Source organism: Mytilus edulis, unplaced genomic scaffold, assembly GCF_963676685.1.
Source record: "Mytilus edulis unplaced genomic scaffold, xbMytEdul2.2 SCAFFOLD_192, whole genome shotgun sequence".
In the NCBI taxonomy this organism is placed as follows: domain Eukaryota; kingdom Metazoa; phylum Mollusca; class Bivalvia; order Mytilida; family Mytilidae; genus Mytilus; species Mytilus edulis.
In genome coordinates, this window is record NW_027267962.1 from 27,805 (window position 1) to 41,681 (window position 13,877).

At 34.6% G+C, this 13,877-nt stretch overlaps 1 protein-coding gene across 1 annotated transcript in view; it reads right to left on the reverse strand.

The window, feature by feature from the left end:
• LOC139506428 (uncharacterized) overlaps positions 1-13,877 on the reverse strand; it is a gene marked incomplete at its 3' end in the record, with an annotated part of 41,602 nt that overhangs the window by 27,560 nt on the left and 165 nt on the right. The window contains exons 2-9 of the mRNA XM_071295453.1: positions 13,244-13,347; positions 12,428-12,541; positions 11,282-11,821; positions 10,786-11,068; positions 8,591-8,706; positions 5,802-5,921; positions 2,984-3,052; positions 1,080-1,168 (exon numbers count right to left, since the gene is read on the reverse strand). Coding sequence (XP_071151554.1) covers positions 1,080-1,168; positions 2,984-3,052; positions 5,802-5,921; positions 8,591-8,706; positions 10,786-11,068; positions 11,282-11,821; positions 12,428-12,541; positions 13,244-13,347 — 1,435 coding nt within the window. The remainder of the gene's footprint in view (positions 1-1,079; positions 1,169-2,983; positions 3,053-5,801; positions 5,922-8,590; positions 8,707-10,785; positions 11,069-11,281; positions 11,822-12,427; positions 12,542-13,243; positions 13,348-13,877) is intronic.

The window sequence follows — 13,877 nt, forward strand, 5'->3', positions numbered from 1 at the left end:
CATCTCAGTTGTTATTCTGGCTTTAGAAATTTAGAAGTTATCTCAACGATTTTTTATATGATGCATATATATAAGCTATTAACCGTATGTGTGACCACAAAACATACAGACTTCTTTCCTCTGTCTTTGAACTGATAATGTCCATCTATACACCTCATACATGTGAACACTAATTGACTTTATAATTTTTAACCTCAGTTTTGTATTAGAAATGAGTACAGGAGAAATACTGAAGAAACAATTTTTATTCACAATACAACAATGAATATTTAACTTTTTCGTTATGTTACCTGTATTGCCTGTGAAATGGCGCAAATGAAGTTTTTATATTTTGGCGCACTTGAAATTTAACCTTGTGGCGCAAATGAAAGATTGGATTATTAAAAAATTGGGGCAACTACTATCAAGTTTTTCTTTTACATACCTGTGAACTTAATTGTGAAAACATGTATCGTTATATGTATGTTTAAATTCATGCAATTCATTTTGAAATGAAGAATGACGCGAGCTTGCTGTTAGCCAATCAAAATAATGTATAATAATAATACATACATCTAATGTAAATAAATGTTATCTAAAAGTATGACTCAATAAAAAGAACATTTGATACGATAATTGATTACCGGGAGTCTTCAAAGTTGTTAATGCAGCAATGTTTCATAATATTTGTTAGTTTCAAGGGGGAAAAAATGAAAACTGTATCAACTATAGTGATTTAACAAAATGCTTCCACAACTATGTATAAAGTAGAACCAAAAAAAGGAATTTCAAAAGTTCAAAGAAAATGAATATAAGATTTCAATAATTAATATGATAGAATCTTTTGAGATGGTCTTAAAATTAGCAGTTCAGTTAACTTTTAAACTATGTTGTTCAAAAGGTGAAAAATTTTCATTATTGGGCTACCAGAATCAAATATAATATATCAGAGATCAATTTAAATTACAAATGTCACCATGCTTGTTAACTGAAAAATATTAATCCCCTAAAATTTTAAATCATTACTGCCTCATAGTTTTACAAAAGATGTAATTTTTTTCCTCATTCTTTACATGTACTATTCTAAAATTTTAACTTACAACCAATTCTGAAGAAGTTTTTGTTCTGAGAGAAACAGCTCACCCATTGGATTGAAATACAAGATAATTTGTTGTTGTAGTAGAATAACCTAAAATTAAATCAGACAGAGTTAAGACACAAATAATCATAAAAAAAAAATTATCATCCTTATACAACCAATTGTTTTCAAATCCTCCATTTTGTTTGTAACAAGTATTTTTCTCACAACATTCTTTGAAAAAACATTGTATTTGACGCCATATTTAAGCAAAAGGTCCAAGGACACAGTTATAGTCCTTTGGTTTTCGTTGTCTACGAATATAGTCCCTAGTGTAAACAGTGTATAACTTGCATGTTTTATTTGATACACTTTCCCAATTTATTTCTTGATATTAAATGCATGAAATATTAAGTAGGGGGATGTATTTACATGTTAAAAAAATTTGGGTGCTGAATCTTTATGTTAAGTAGTGATTTGGTTCAGTTCAAAAAGGTCAAATTTTATCACGTCTGAAGCTGTCAAACTGAATTTTACACCCCCTTAACACAGAATTGTCAATATTTTGAGTTTAGAGCTGGTAGAAGTTTCTATAATTTTGAAATTACTTGTTTCACTGGAAGTACACTACACTGTAAAAATCTTTTTGAGAAAGAGCAGGTGCAATTTTTTTAATTTGAATTTATTGTCTAAAAGAAATGCACTACGAAATGATTGTGTTCTCGGGCCAGAATATAAATATACCAAATGTATTTAATTATATTATTTATGAATCAAGTGTACAAGAGGCTCGTTTGATATATTTACAATGTGACAGTCTAAATATAGAAATTTATGTATCCTCGAGGATAATTTCGCCATCAGCATGTGCACTGTAGAGCGAAAAGGATAATTTTGGCTTGTGGTGCCAAAAGGAGCATTTCCTTAAGAAAGCCTTTAAAGGGATTTATAGAGGAGGTATGGTAAGAGCCATTATTAAACAACTATACCAGGTTGTTTGTCTCTTGGTTAAATTCAAGGCAAGGATTAAATGCCATAACCCTTTGTTAATATCTAACCCTAGGTTATATTCTGTTGCCTATGTTGTGATTAAATTTAACCTTTTGTTAATAGATTACTTGATTCAGATTTGACCTTGCTTCAGACCTCAATTAAAATATTAATCAATCAATAGTTGTGTATATATAAGTATAATTCATTGTTTACACTGAAGATGAGAGAGGTCTTTAAATGTCCGATAGATATAAATTATTGGGTTTTCTACACATTTATATATCACAACATATCAGCTGTGAGCCACAGTTTAAACTTTTTGGTAAGTGAGCACAGATCAAGCTTAAGAGATTTACATTGTGTCCAGCAGCTGAAATTTTATGATATCTATATGAAGAAAAACCCAAATATCTGTTTATTGTCTACTACTGGTCTATTTCCCCTCCCTTAGACTTGAGCAAGCTGATAACTTCTCCTCACTTTGTACAATAATTACAGAGCAAATGAGTAGGGTAATGTAGGCATAGGGAAGGACCATAAATCAAATTCTTCCATTTCTTAAAACCATTAACAATCAAAAACTGAATTTTCAGATTGGAACAAAATACCAACTTTATCTGTTACTTGTCATGATTAAACAATAAACCAAATATCAAATCAATATCATCAAGCATGAAAAAAAAGTGTGGAAAACTGTATATATCTTATTAAGAAAAAATCGCAAAATCTTGGCAGCATTTACAGTTTAACATCTTATCTGTCACCGGTCCCAATATCTGTGTTTTTAGCGCTCACAGGGGAAATCTTTTATAGCTGGCTATATGGTATGTATTTTTTTCACAATGTAAGGTGACCAATTTGTTATTTGAACTCTGGTGGATAGTTGTCTCCATGCATTCATACCAGATCTCCTTTTATATATTATGTACATACCATAAGTGTCCAGTGGTTATCATTCTCATGAACAGCACCAATTATTGTATCAAACTCCTTGAAGTCATACTGTAAGATGCAAAAAACAAGAATTTACAGAAAACCAGAACAATAACTGTCCATTATTTACTCATCAAAAGGCATAGAGACTGTAACTTGAAAAGGTGTGTCTACTATTTTTGTTAAAAGTAAATGCTTGTATGGTTATATGTATGTGAAGGCCTTAAGGAAAAATAGTTTGTTGAAAAATTAACTGTGTTTACCTCATTAAAAAGAAATATCAATAAAATACTAAACTCTGAGGAAAATAAAATCGGAAAGTCCATTATCACATAACAAAATCGAATGACAAAACACATCAAAAACAAATGGACAACTGTCATATTCACAGGCACTTGTCTCAGAAAAAAATTTCCTATATACCTTAATATAACACAAGGTACTTAACTAAATTTTTTGAAAAATGACACCCAGTCCCGAATTCCCGTTATTTTTCGATTTCTCGGTTGTCAAACCTACTTAAACTTAATATGTCGTAAATCTAAATTGATTTATCTACACAATGGTATATGACACGAGTATCATTGTTGTCGGGATCATTAGTAGCAGGTCTCAGAAGTTGGTCAACGGGATTTTTTTTGCATTCGTCTCAAACTTTGGCAACACTCAGTCCGCATGTAATTTTATACTGGTTTCTCATTGGTCAATCGTCTGGCTAAAAATAAATGTGGGAAATTTTGGTCAATTTATAACTCTACATTAGTGGCGTTGTGTACACGTGTGTATCATAACAAAATGAATGTCAAACAGCTTATAGCATTGAATGAGGTAAAAAATGGTCATAAAATTTTGCTTTTGGGGCAAAGTGGAACGGGGAAGAGCCATTTGGTCTGTACTATAGAACAAGAACTAAAAAAAGGGGGGGGGGGGGGGGGGAATGGTCGGCAGTCACAGGAACAACGGGAGTGGCTTCCTTGAATATAGGTGGGATTACTGTCCATTCCTGTTCCGGTATAGCAGATGGTCATTTTTCAAATGACGAACTATTACAAAAATTGACTATTGATGAATATTTTCGAAAATACAAGGGGTTCTGCAAGTTTAGGATTTTAAAAATGTCAATTTACCATTCAAATAAGGATTGACATACGTTTTTGTTTTGTTTTCCCTACTCAAAATAAAAATAAAATGTTTATATTAGAAATATACATACCATGAACAAATAGCATCATTAGCTAAATACATCTTTTCATGATACTTCAAAATTTCTCGCTTTTCAAACCTTTTGGAGTTATCTCAATATCTTATGTAAAGTCCAGAGAGAGTCTGAATGATGTCAATAAAATGGGAAAAATCTGAGTTCTAAAATTAGAAACTCCTGACACATTCGACAGACCTCAAAAAACACTTATTTGGGTTTGTTTGACATACTCTGTAAAGAATTTACAATAAAGATAATAATTTATAGTCAGAGGGAAGCTGACAGTTTTAATTTTAATAATTTTTATAATAATTCAATCACTGTGGGCTGGGTGTTGCCAAAGTTTGAGACGAATGCAAAAAAAATCCCGTTGACCGACTTCTGAGACCTGCTACTAATGATCCCGACAACAATGATACTCGTGTCATATACCATTGTGTAGATAAATCAATTTAGATTTACGGCATATTAAGTTTAAGTAGGTTTGACAACCGAGAAATCAAAAAATAACGGGAATTCGGGACTGGGTGTCATTTTTCAAAAAATTTAGTAAAGTACCTTGTGTTATATTAAGGTATATATAAAAAAAATATTCTGAGACATATTCCTGACTTGAAACAGGCATTTTAAAATGTAGAAAATGGGGGATTGAACCTGGTTTTATAGTGCTAAATCTATATCACTTGTACAAAAGTCTCTTCAAATTCCATTATATACTAAACTGCAAAAGAAATGTCACAGTAATTTGAGGCAAACATAATGGAAAAATTAATGCATTTTTAATTGAATGGGCGTATAAATACCCTTGTTATTTAACAAATCCGCATTATTTTAGTTCATTAATAGTTTTCCACTATCATATCCAAGATTTATTTAATTCAGGTCTGCCATTAGTGTTGAATACGTGGACGGTCATTTGTACTGTTTGTTGAATTGTGGTGTTCATGTAGACGTTGGATGGTGCCTACATTGCAGTTAAATGCATATGCAACGACTTGAGGTCGCTGTCCAGCATTCAAATGTCCTATTAGCTGTTCTCTTTATGGTGGGTTAAGTCATGGCATCAGTACTGCATCAAACAGATAATGATGACACGAAAACTTAGCACCTCTAAAATACCCTTATAGAGGCATGGACAACTTGCATCTCATAATCATGAAATGTGACTGTGAAACGTGTACAAGGACCTAAAGAGACAACTATTAGAACAACCAAATTAATGAACACAGCCAGCCATAAAGGAAATTTCAACATAATCTTAGCATCAATTGAAGAGAATTTACCTAAACAAAAAAATAGATAGATATTTTTTTTTAATACATATGAAATTGTTTTTTTTTTTATTATTTTTAAATATTCATTTGAAAATTTAGGCTTTCGACAAATACAAAGTTTCTTTTGCGGTTTAGTATATTTACAATGATAAATTTATCATAATTATCATTATTAACCTTTTATGCAACAATTTTACAAAAATTATGTCATCTGATACAAGATTTTAGATTTTTCAGCAACTAGGGGTGTATCAGGCCTTTGAAAACATACTACTTTTGGAAATTTTCAAAAGTATATATAGTAATTAAATAAACCATATGATCATGCCTTAAAAAAAAATACCTGATGTAATAATGAATGAATTTGTGGCTGATCATTAAATACAGCTGTCATAAGCACACTGTTGATATGGCAGACCTGGGGGAAATTTTCAGACAACATATACAAGTAGGCATTCATCACCTAAAACAAAAAATAAAAAGTTATAAATAGATAAACAAGCATGGTGTAGAAATCTAATTACTTGCAGGAATTATGCAAAAAAGGTGCATGTTCAATTTTCGTCTCACAACACACAACAGTGGCACGATGCTCAAAATATCGAGCAACTGTTGTACCATGATTGCAGATGACCTGCGATTAGACAAAATTTTATGTTGTGGCCCTGCATAAATGTATTTTGGGTTCGTTGTGACCAGGGCTTAAAGGGCCAATTAACCGTATTGGTAATGCCGACTTATTATTAGGAATTACTTTGCTGTACATTAGTGCTATTAACAGATTATCTTTATCTATAATAATACTCAAGATAATAACCAACAGCTGCAAAATTTTCTTAAAATGACCAATTCAGGGGCAGGAACGCAACAACAGGTTGCCTGAATGAGCTGAATATTTCATGGTAGATAGATTTGGACATAAAAACAATCTTATCTTGTAAGATTTGCTCTTACTGCAAGATATAAGCCAAAAACTGCATTTTACCATGTCCTTATTTTAGCCATGTTGGCCATCTTGGTTTCACAGGCGGGGTTATCGGACACAATTTTAAAACAAGATACCCTTTTAGATAATTGTGGACAAGTTTGGTTAAATTTGTCTCAGTAGTTTCAGGGGAGAATATTTTTGTAAAAGATTACAAATATTAATGAAAAATTGTTAAAAATTGACTATAAAGGGCAATATCTCCTTAAGGGAGATTTGGCCGTGTTGACTTATTTGTAGATCTTACTTTGCTGAGCATTATTGCTGTTTACAGTTTATCTCTATCTATAATAATATTCAAGATAATAACCAAAAACCGCAAAATATCCCTAAAATTTCCAATTCAGGGGCAGCAACCTAACAACAGGTTGTCTGATTCATCTGTAAATTTCAGGGAAGATGGATCTTCATCTGATAAACACATTTATCTCATGTCAGATTTGCTCTGGTTTGGTTTCAGATATAAGCCAAAATCTACATTTTACCCTGGGCATTGTTCTATTTTTAGCTATGATGCCAGTAGTTTTAGAGGAGAAGATTTTTGTAAAAGTTGAGGATGATGGAAGAAGACGGATGACAGACGCCAAATAATGAGAAAATTTGCTTGGCCCTATGAGCCAGGTGAGCTAAAATAGGCAAAATTTCCTTAAAATTACCAATTTATGGGCTGCAACCCAACAACAGGTTCTCCAATTCATCTGAAAATTTCAGGGCAGACAAGTCTTGACCTGATAAACAATTTTACCCCGTGTCAGATTTGCTGTAAATGCTTTGGTTTTAGAGTTATAAGCCAAAATCTTCATTTTCTATTTTATCTATGGCTGCCATCTTGGTTGGTTGGCCGGATCTCCAGACACATTTTTCAAATAGATACCCTAATAATGATTGTGGCTTTGTTTTGTCAAATTTAGCCCAGTAGTTTTAGAATTGAAGATTTTTTGTAAAAGTTAGCAGATGATGGATGCAGGACGCCCAACCATGGATGCCAAGTGATGAGAAAAGCTCACTTGGCCCTATGGGCCAGGTGAGCTAATAATTTTCTTACCTAAAAACTGAATTTTAACTTGGTTTATTGACTGCATAAATTAAGAATGTTATCTGTGTTGAACTGTATTTTTTTTTAAATGCATTATTTAACATGTTATATCACTCTGTTTTGATTATAATTATAACTCTAATAACAAAACTTAGAACATTTTCTTAAGTTCTTAACTTTTCTTTTATAAAGTTTAAGTTGAGATTTACATTTATCAAGAAATGTACGGAGCCCCGCTAGGGACAAAATAATATATTGTGCGCACAATTTAAATATATTGTGCGCACAATTTAAATATATATTGTGCGCACAACTTAAACATATTGTGCGCACAATATGATGTGGTGTGCGTCCAAAATTAGGAAAACAGTTTTCACTTGACTCATTTTACTGATCATTCAACAAAGTTAAATGTTCGTGGTTTAGACATAATCTCAGATACCAAATGCAATAGTTCTTCTATATTTGGTTGTATGAAACGATTTTAATGTCTAAATGTCAACTTGACAGGTATCATTTGACCTTGACCTCATTTTCAGGGTAAAGTGGTCCGGCAAAGTAATTTTTTGTTTTTGGTGTATTTCTCGGATACTATAAGCATTTAGCTGGATATATTTGGTGTACGGAATGCTTGTATGGTGTAATATTAATCTGAAATAAACGTAATTTATTCAGTATTCATGTCAGGAGTCGATACGAATGCACTGATGATTTTTTGCAAGAGTATTTTCATGTATCTAGCTAGCCCCATTTCAAAAGAAAACCTTATGCATTTTTCCATTCTGTCACTTTAAAAAGGACACATTGTGTAAAGTCAAAGAATTTAACGCACACTATATTATGTTGTGCGCACAATATGTTTAAGTTGTGCGCACAATATATTAAAATTGTGCGCACAATATATTATTTTGTGTTCACACTATATTATTTTGTGCGCAGTGCGCACAATATATTTTTTTTCTTTGCATGTCCCTAGCGGGGCTCCATAGAAATGTGACTTGTAGTTCATGAGAAAAATAACACTGTACTTCTTCAAAAAGCATATTTCTTTTAAAAAAAAGTACAGAGTATTATCTAATTTTTAAAACTATTTTGCCTCAGATTTGCTTACCTCATCTGAAAGCCAATGTTGGATGGTATTCAGAGCATCTATTGAGATAGAATATGGTCCTACTTTAGATATAGTGTTTGCATCTCTTGATTTAGATCTCCAAATCTCTGACAGAACTGAATAATTAAAAGATATACCATATAGTTAAAAAGATAAAATTAATCCTTCACAATAATGTCAAAAATTGAAATTCAGATGGAAAACAATAATCTTCAACCAATACAAGAAAAACAGAAACTTTTGTCGATTTAAAAAAAAAAAAACTACAGGAAGTTGACTTTCCCTTCTCCTGCAGTGTGATTATCTTGGTAATCTACAGGTGTTCTGCAAACGTACTTGGACTTTTAAGAAATCCAAATTCCTTAAAATAATCATATATGTTGGCATTTTGAAATAAAACAAGAATGTGTCCATAGTACACGGATGCCCCACTCGCACTATCATTTTCTATGTTCAGTGGACCGTGAAATTGGGGTCAAAACTTTAATTTGGAATTATAATTAGAAAGATCATATCATAGGGAACATGTGTACTAAGTTTCAAGTTGATGTAACTTTAACTTCATCAAAAACTACCTTGACCAAAAACTTTAACCTGAATTTCGCATTATTATTTTCTATGTTCAGTTGACCATGAAATTGGGGTCAAAACTATAATTTGGCATTAAAATTAGAAAGATCATATCATGGGGAACATGTGTACTAAGTTTCAAGTTGATTGGACTTCAACTTCAGCAAAAACTACCTTGACCAAAAACTTTAACCTGAACTTCGCACTATCATTTTCTATGTTCAGTGGACCATGAAATTGGGGTCAAAACTATAATTTGGCATTAAAATTAGAAAGATCATATCATGGGGAAAATGTGTACTAAGTTTCAAGTTGATTGGACTTCAACTTCTTCAAAAACTACCTTGACCAAAAACTTTAACCGGACGAACGAACGAACGGAGGCACTGACCAGAAAACATAATGCCCCTCTACTATCGTAGGTGGGGCATAAAAAACCTCACATGTTAACTGTTTGAAATCATGGTTCAACAAGTGAAAGTGTGAGCTACTGCTTATTGATGATACCACTGACAAATATTTCATTAAACAAGAAGTTGTTGAGTGATGGGTAAGAAAATGCATCACACAGTGAGGCTGACTTATATAAACCCTTTATTTTTCAAGTAGTAGCTGAACCATAAAACTGAGGTCAAAGACAATGGACATGACAGATGGAAAATTTTGTAACATGAGGCATCTATATACAAAGTATAAGGATCAAAACCTTCCACCTTCTAAAATACACAGCTTAAAGGAAGTTAGCTAACGTTGCAGATAGATCTTGTTTTGATGAACATTTCTACCCCATGCAGATTTGCTCTATATACCGTTAGTTCAGAGCTATAAGCCAAAAACTGCATTTAACCCTATGTTCTATTTTAGCCATGGCTGCCATCTTTGTTGATGGGCATGATTTGATACATATTTTAGAACGTAATATGCTAAGGATGATTTAGGCCAAGTTTGGTTCAGCTTCTTAACATGAGGTATCTATATACAAAGTATGATGTCAAAAGTCAAAGTCTTGTACTTTTCTGAAATATTAAGCTTTAACGAATTTAGCTAAGGCTACTGCCTCTTCCAGATCACTATCTCTATGTCAAGCTTTCTGCCACAAAAGTCACAGGCTTGACAAAAAAGATATTTAAATAGTCAAGTGTTATGGACTATTCATGATCATATGTCTATCAAATATACTGTTAATCATACACAGTATTTTGCATATATATGCAACTACAGTATACATATTTAATGCAACTAAAACTTTTTCTAGAAATGTATTAAAAACCTTCATCAGATCAAAAGCTTGTTATTTGGATAATAAAACAATTAATAGTGCATAATTTGTTAATAATACTTTTTTAAATATTTCAATATTATTTTTAAAGAAATCCACATTTAAATGTATCTCTTATTTGTTTTACCCCCATGCCTTTGTTATTATGTAATGGCTGCTATGATTATTGAAACTTCTTTTTTTCACAATTTCACAATTAAGTTGAGTAACAAATAATTAATGATCCAAGACATTGAGATTTTAAAATATTGATGTAGCAAGCAAGTTGAAGATAGACAAAAGGTAGAGCAAAGCTATAACAAGCACAAAAAATATCCATCTACAATTTTGATTTTAATTCACCAACCTTCTTCACAATCAACCTGTGACAGACTTCGTTTTTTGACATCCTCCATTGATGACATCTTTAAAGTTGTTGCAGAAGAATCTTTCAAGGGTGATACCCTGGTATGTTGTGTTGACAAAACATCATCCTCTGTGTCAGACTGGTCAGCAGCAAGTTGTGTTGACAAAACATCATCCTCTGTGACAGACTGGTCAGCAGCAAGTTGTGTTGGCAAAAACTCATCCTCTGTGACAGACTGGTCAGCAGCAAGTTGTGTTGACAAATCACCATCCTCTGTGACAGACTGGTCAGCAGCAAGTTGTGTTGACAAAACATCATCCTCTGTGTCAGACTGGTCAGCAGCAAGTTGTGTTGACAAAACATCATCCTCTGGGACAGACTGGTCAGCAGCAAGTTGTGTTGACAAAACATCATCCTCTGGGACAGACTGGTCAGCAGCAAGTTGTGTTGACAAAACATCATCCTCTGTGACAGAAGCAAGTTGTGTTGACAAAACATCATCCTCTGTGACAGACTGGTCAGCAGCAAGTTGTGTTGACAAAATATCATCCTCTATGACAGACTGGTCAGTAGCAAATTGTGTTGACAAAACATCATCCTCTGTGTCAGACTGGTCAGCAGCAAGTTGTGTTGACAAAACATCATCCTCTGTGTCAGACTGGTCAGCAGCAAGTTGTGTTGACAAAACATCATCATCTGTGATAGACTGGTCAGCAAGTTGTGTTGACAAAATATCATCCTCTGTGACAGACTGGTCAGCAGCAAGTTGTGTTGACAAAACATCATCCTCTGTGACAGACTGGTCAGCAGCAAGTTGTGTTGACAAAACATCATCATCTGTGATAGACTGGTCAGCAAGTTGTGTTGACAAAATATCATCCTCTGTGACAGACTGGTCAGCAGCAAGTTGTGTTGACAAAATATCATCCTCTGTGTCAGACTGGTCAGCAGCAAGTTTTGTTTGCAAAACATCATCCTCTGTGTTTGACTGGTTAGCAGCAAGTTGTGTTGACAAAACATCATCCTCTGTGACAGACTGGTCAGCAGCAAGTTGTGTTGACAAAACATCATCCTCTGTGACAGACTGGTCAGCAGCAAGTTGTGTTGACAAAACATCATCCTCTGTGTCAGACTGGTCAGCAGCAAGTTGTTTTGACAAAACATCATCCTTTGTGTTTGACTGGTTAGCAGCAAGTTGTGTTGACAAAACATCATCCTCTGTGTCAGACTGGTCAGCAGCAAGTTGTGTTGGCAAAATATCATCCTCTGTGACAGACTGGTCAGCAGCAAGTTGTGTTGACAAATCACCATCCTCTGTGACAGACTGGTCAGCAGCAAGTTGTGTTGACAAATCACCATCCTCTGTGACAGACTGGTCAGCAGCAAGTTGTGTTGACAAAACATCATCCTCTGTGTCAGACTGGTGAGCAGCAAGTTGTGTTGACAAAACATCATCCTCTGTGACAGACTGGTCAGCAGCAAGTTGTGTTGACAAAACATCATCCTCTGTGTCAGACTGGTCAGCAGCAAGTTGTGTTGACAAAACATCATCCTCTGTGACAGAATGGTCAGCAGCAAGTTGTGTTGACAAAACATCATCCTCTGTGTCAGACTGGTCAGCAGCAAGTTGTTTTGACAAAACATCATCCTTTGTGACAGACTGGTCAGCAGCAAGTTGTTTTGGCAAAACATCATCCTCTGGGACAGACTGGTTAGCAGCAAGTTGTGTTGACAAAACATCATCCTCTGTGTCAGACTGGTCAGCAGCAAGTTGTGTTTGCAAAATATCATCCTCTGTGACAGACTGGTCAGCAGCAAGTTGTGTTGACAAATCACCATCCTCTGTGACAGACTGGTCAGCAGCAAGTTGTGTTGACAAAACTTCATCCTCTGTGTCAGACTGGTCAGCAGCAAGTTGTGTTGACAAAACATCATCCTCTGTGACAGACTGGTCAGCAGCAAGTTGTGTTGACAAAACATCATCCTCAGTGTCAGACTGGTCAGCAGCAAGTTGCGTTGACAAAACATCATCCTCTGTGTCAGACTGGTCAGCAGCAAGTTGTTTTGACAAAACATCATCCTTTATGACAGACTGGTCAGCAGCAAGTTGTATTGGCAAAACATCATCCTCTGGGACAGACTGGTCAGCAGCAAGTTGTGTTGACAAAACATCATCCTCTGTGACAGACTGGTCAGCAGCAAGTTGTGTTGACAAAACATCATCCTCTGTGACAGACTGGTCAGCAGCAAGTTGTGTTGACAAAATATCATCCTCTGTGTCAGACTGGTCAGCAGCAAGTTGTATTTGCAAAACATCATCCTCTGTGACAGACTGGTCAGCAGCAAGTTGTATTGGCAAAACATCATCCTCTGTGTCAGACTGGTCAGCAGCAAGTTGTGTTGACAAAACATCATCCTCTGTGACAGACTGGTCAGCAGCAAGTTGTGTTGGCAAAACATCATCCTCTGTGACAGACTGGTCAGCAGCAAGTTGTATTGGCAAAACATCATCCTCTAGGACAGACTGGACAGTAGCAAGTTGTGTTGACAAAACATCATCCTCTGTAACAGACTGGTCAGCAGCAAGTTGTGTTGACAAAACATCATCCTCTGTGACAGACTGGTCAGCAGTAAGTTGTGTTGACAAAACATCATCCTCTGTGTCAGACTGGTCAGCAGCAAGTTGTATTGGCAAAACATCATCCTCTGTGACAGATTGGTCAGCAGCAAGTTGTATTGGCAAAACATCATCCTCTGTGTCAGACTGGTCAGCAGCAAGTTGTGTTGACAAAACATCATCCTCTTTGACAGACTGGTCAGCAGCAACCTCTGTGACAGACTGGTCAGCAGCAAGTTGTGTTGACAAAATATCATCCTCTGTGTCAGACTGGTCAGCAGCAAGTTGTGTTAACAAAATATCATCCTCTGTGAGAGACTGGTCAGCAGCAAGTTGTGTTGACATAATATCATCTTCTGTGACAGACTGGTTAGCAGCAAGTTCTGTTGACAGAACATCATTCTCTGTTTTTTGAGAGAAAAAAAATATTATTAAATAACATTGCATTATTTTCAAATTTTCAAACAGCAATAAA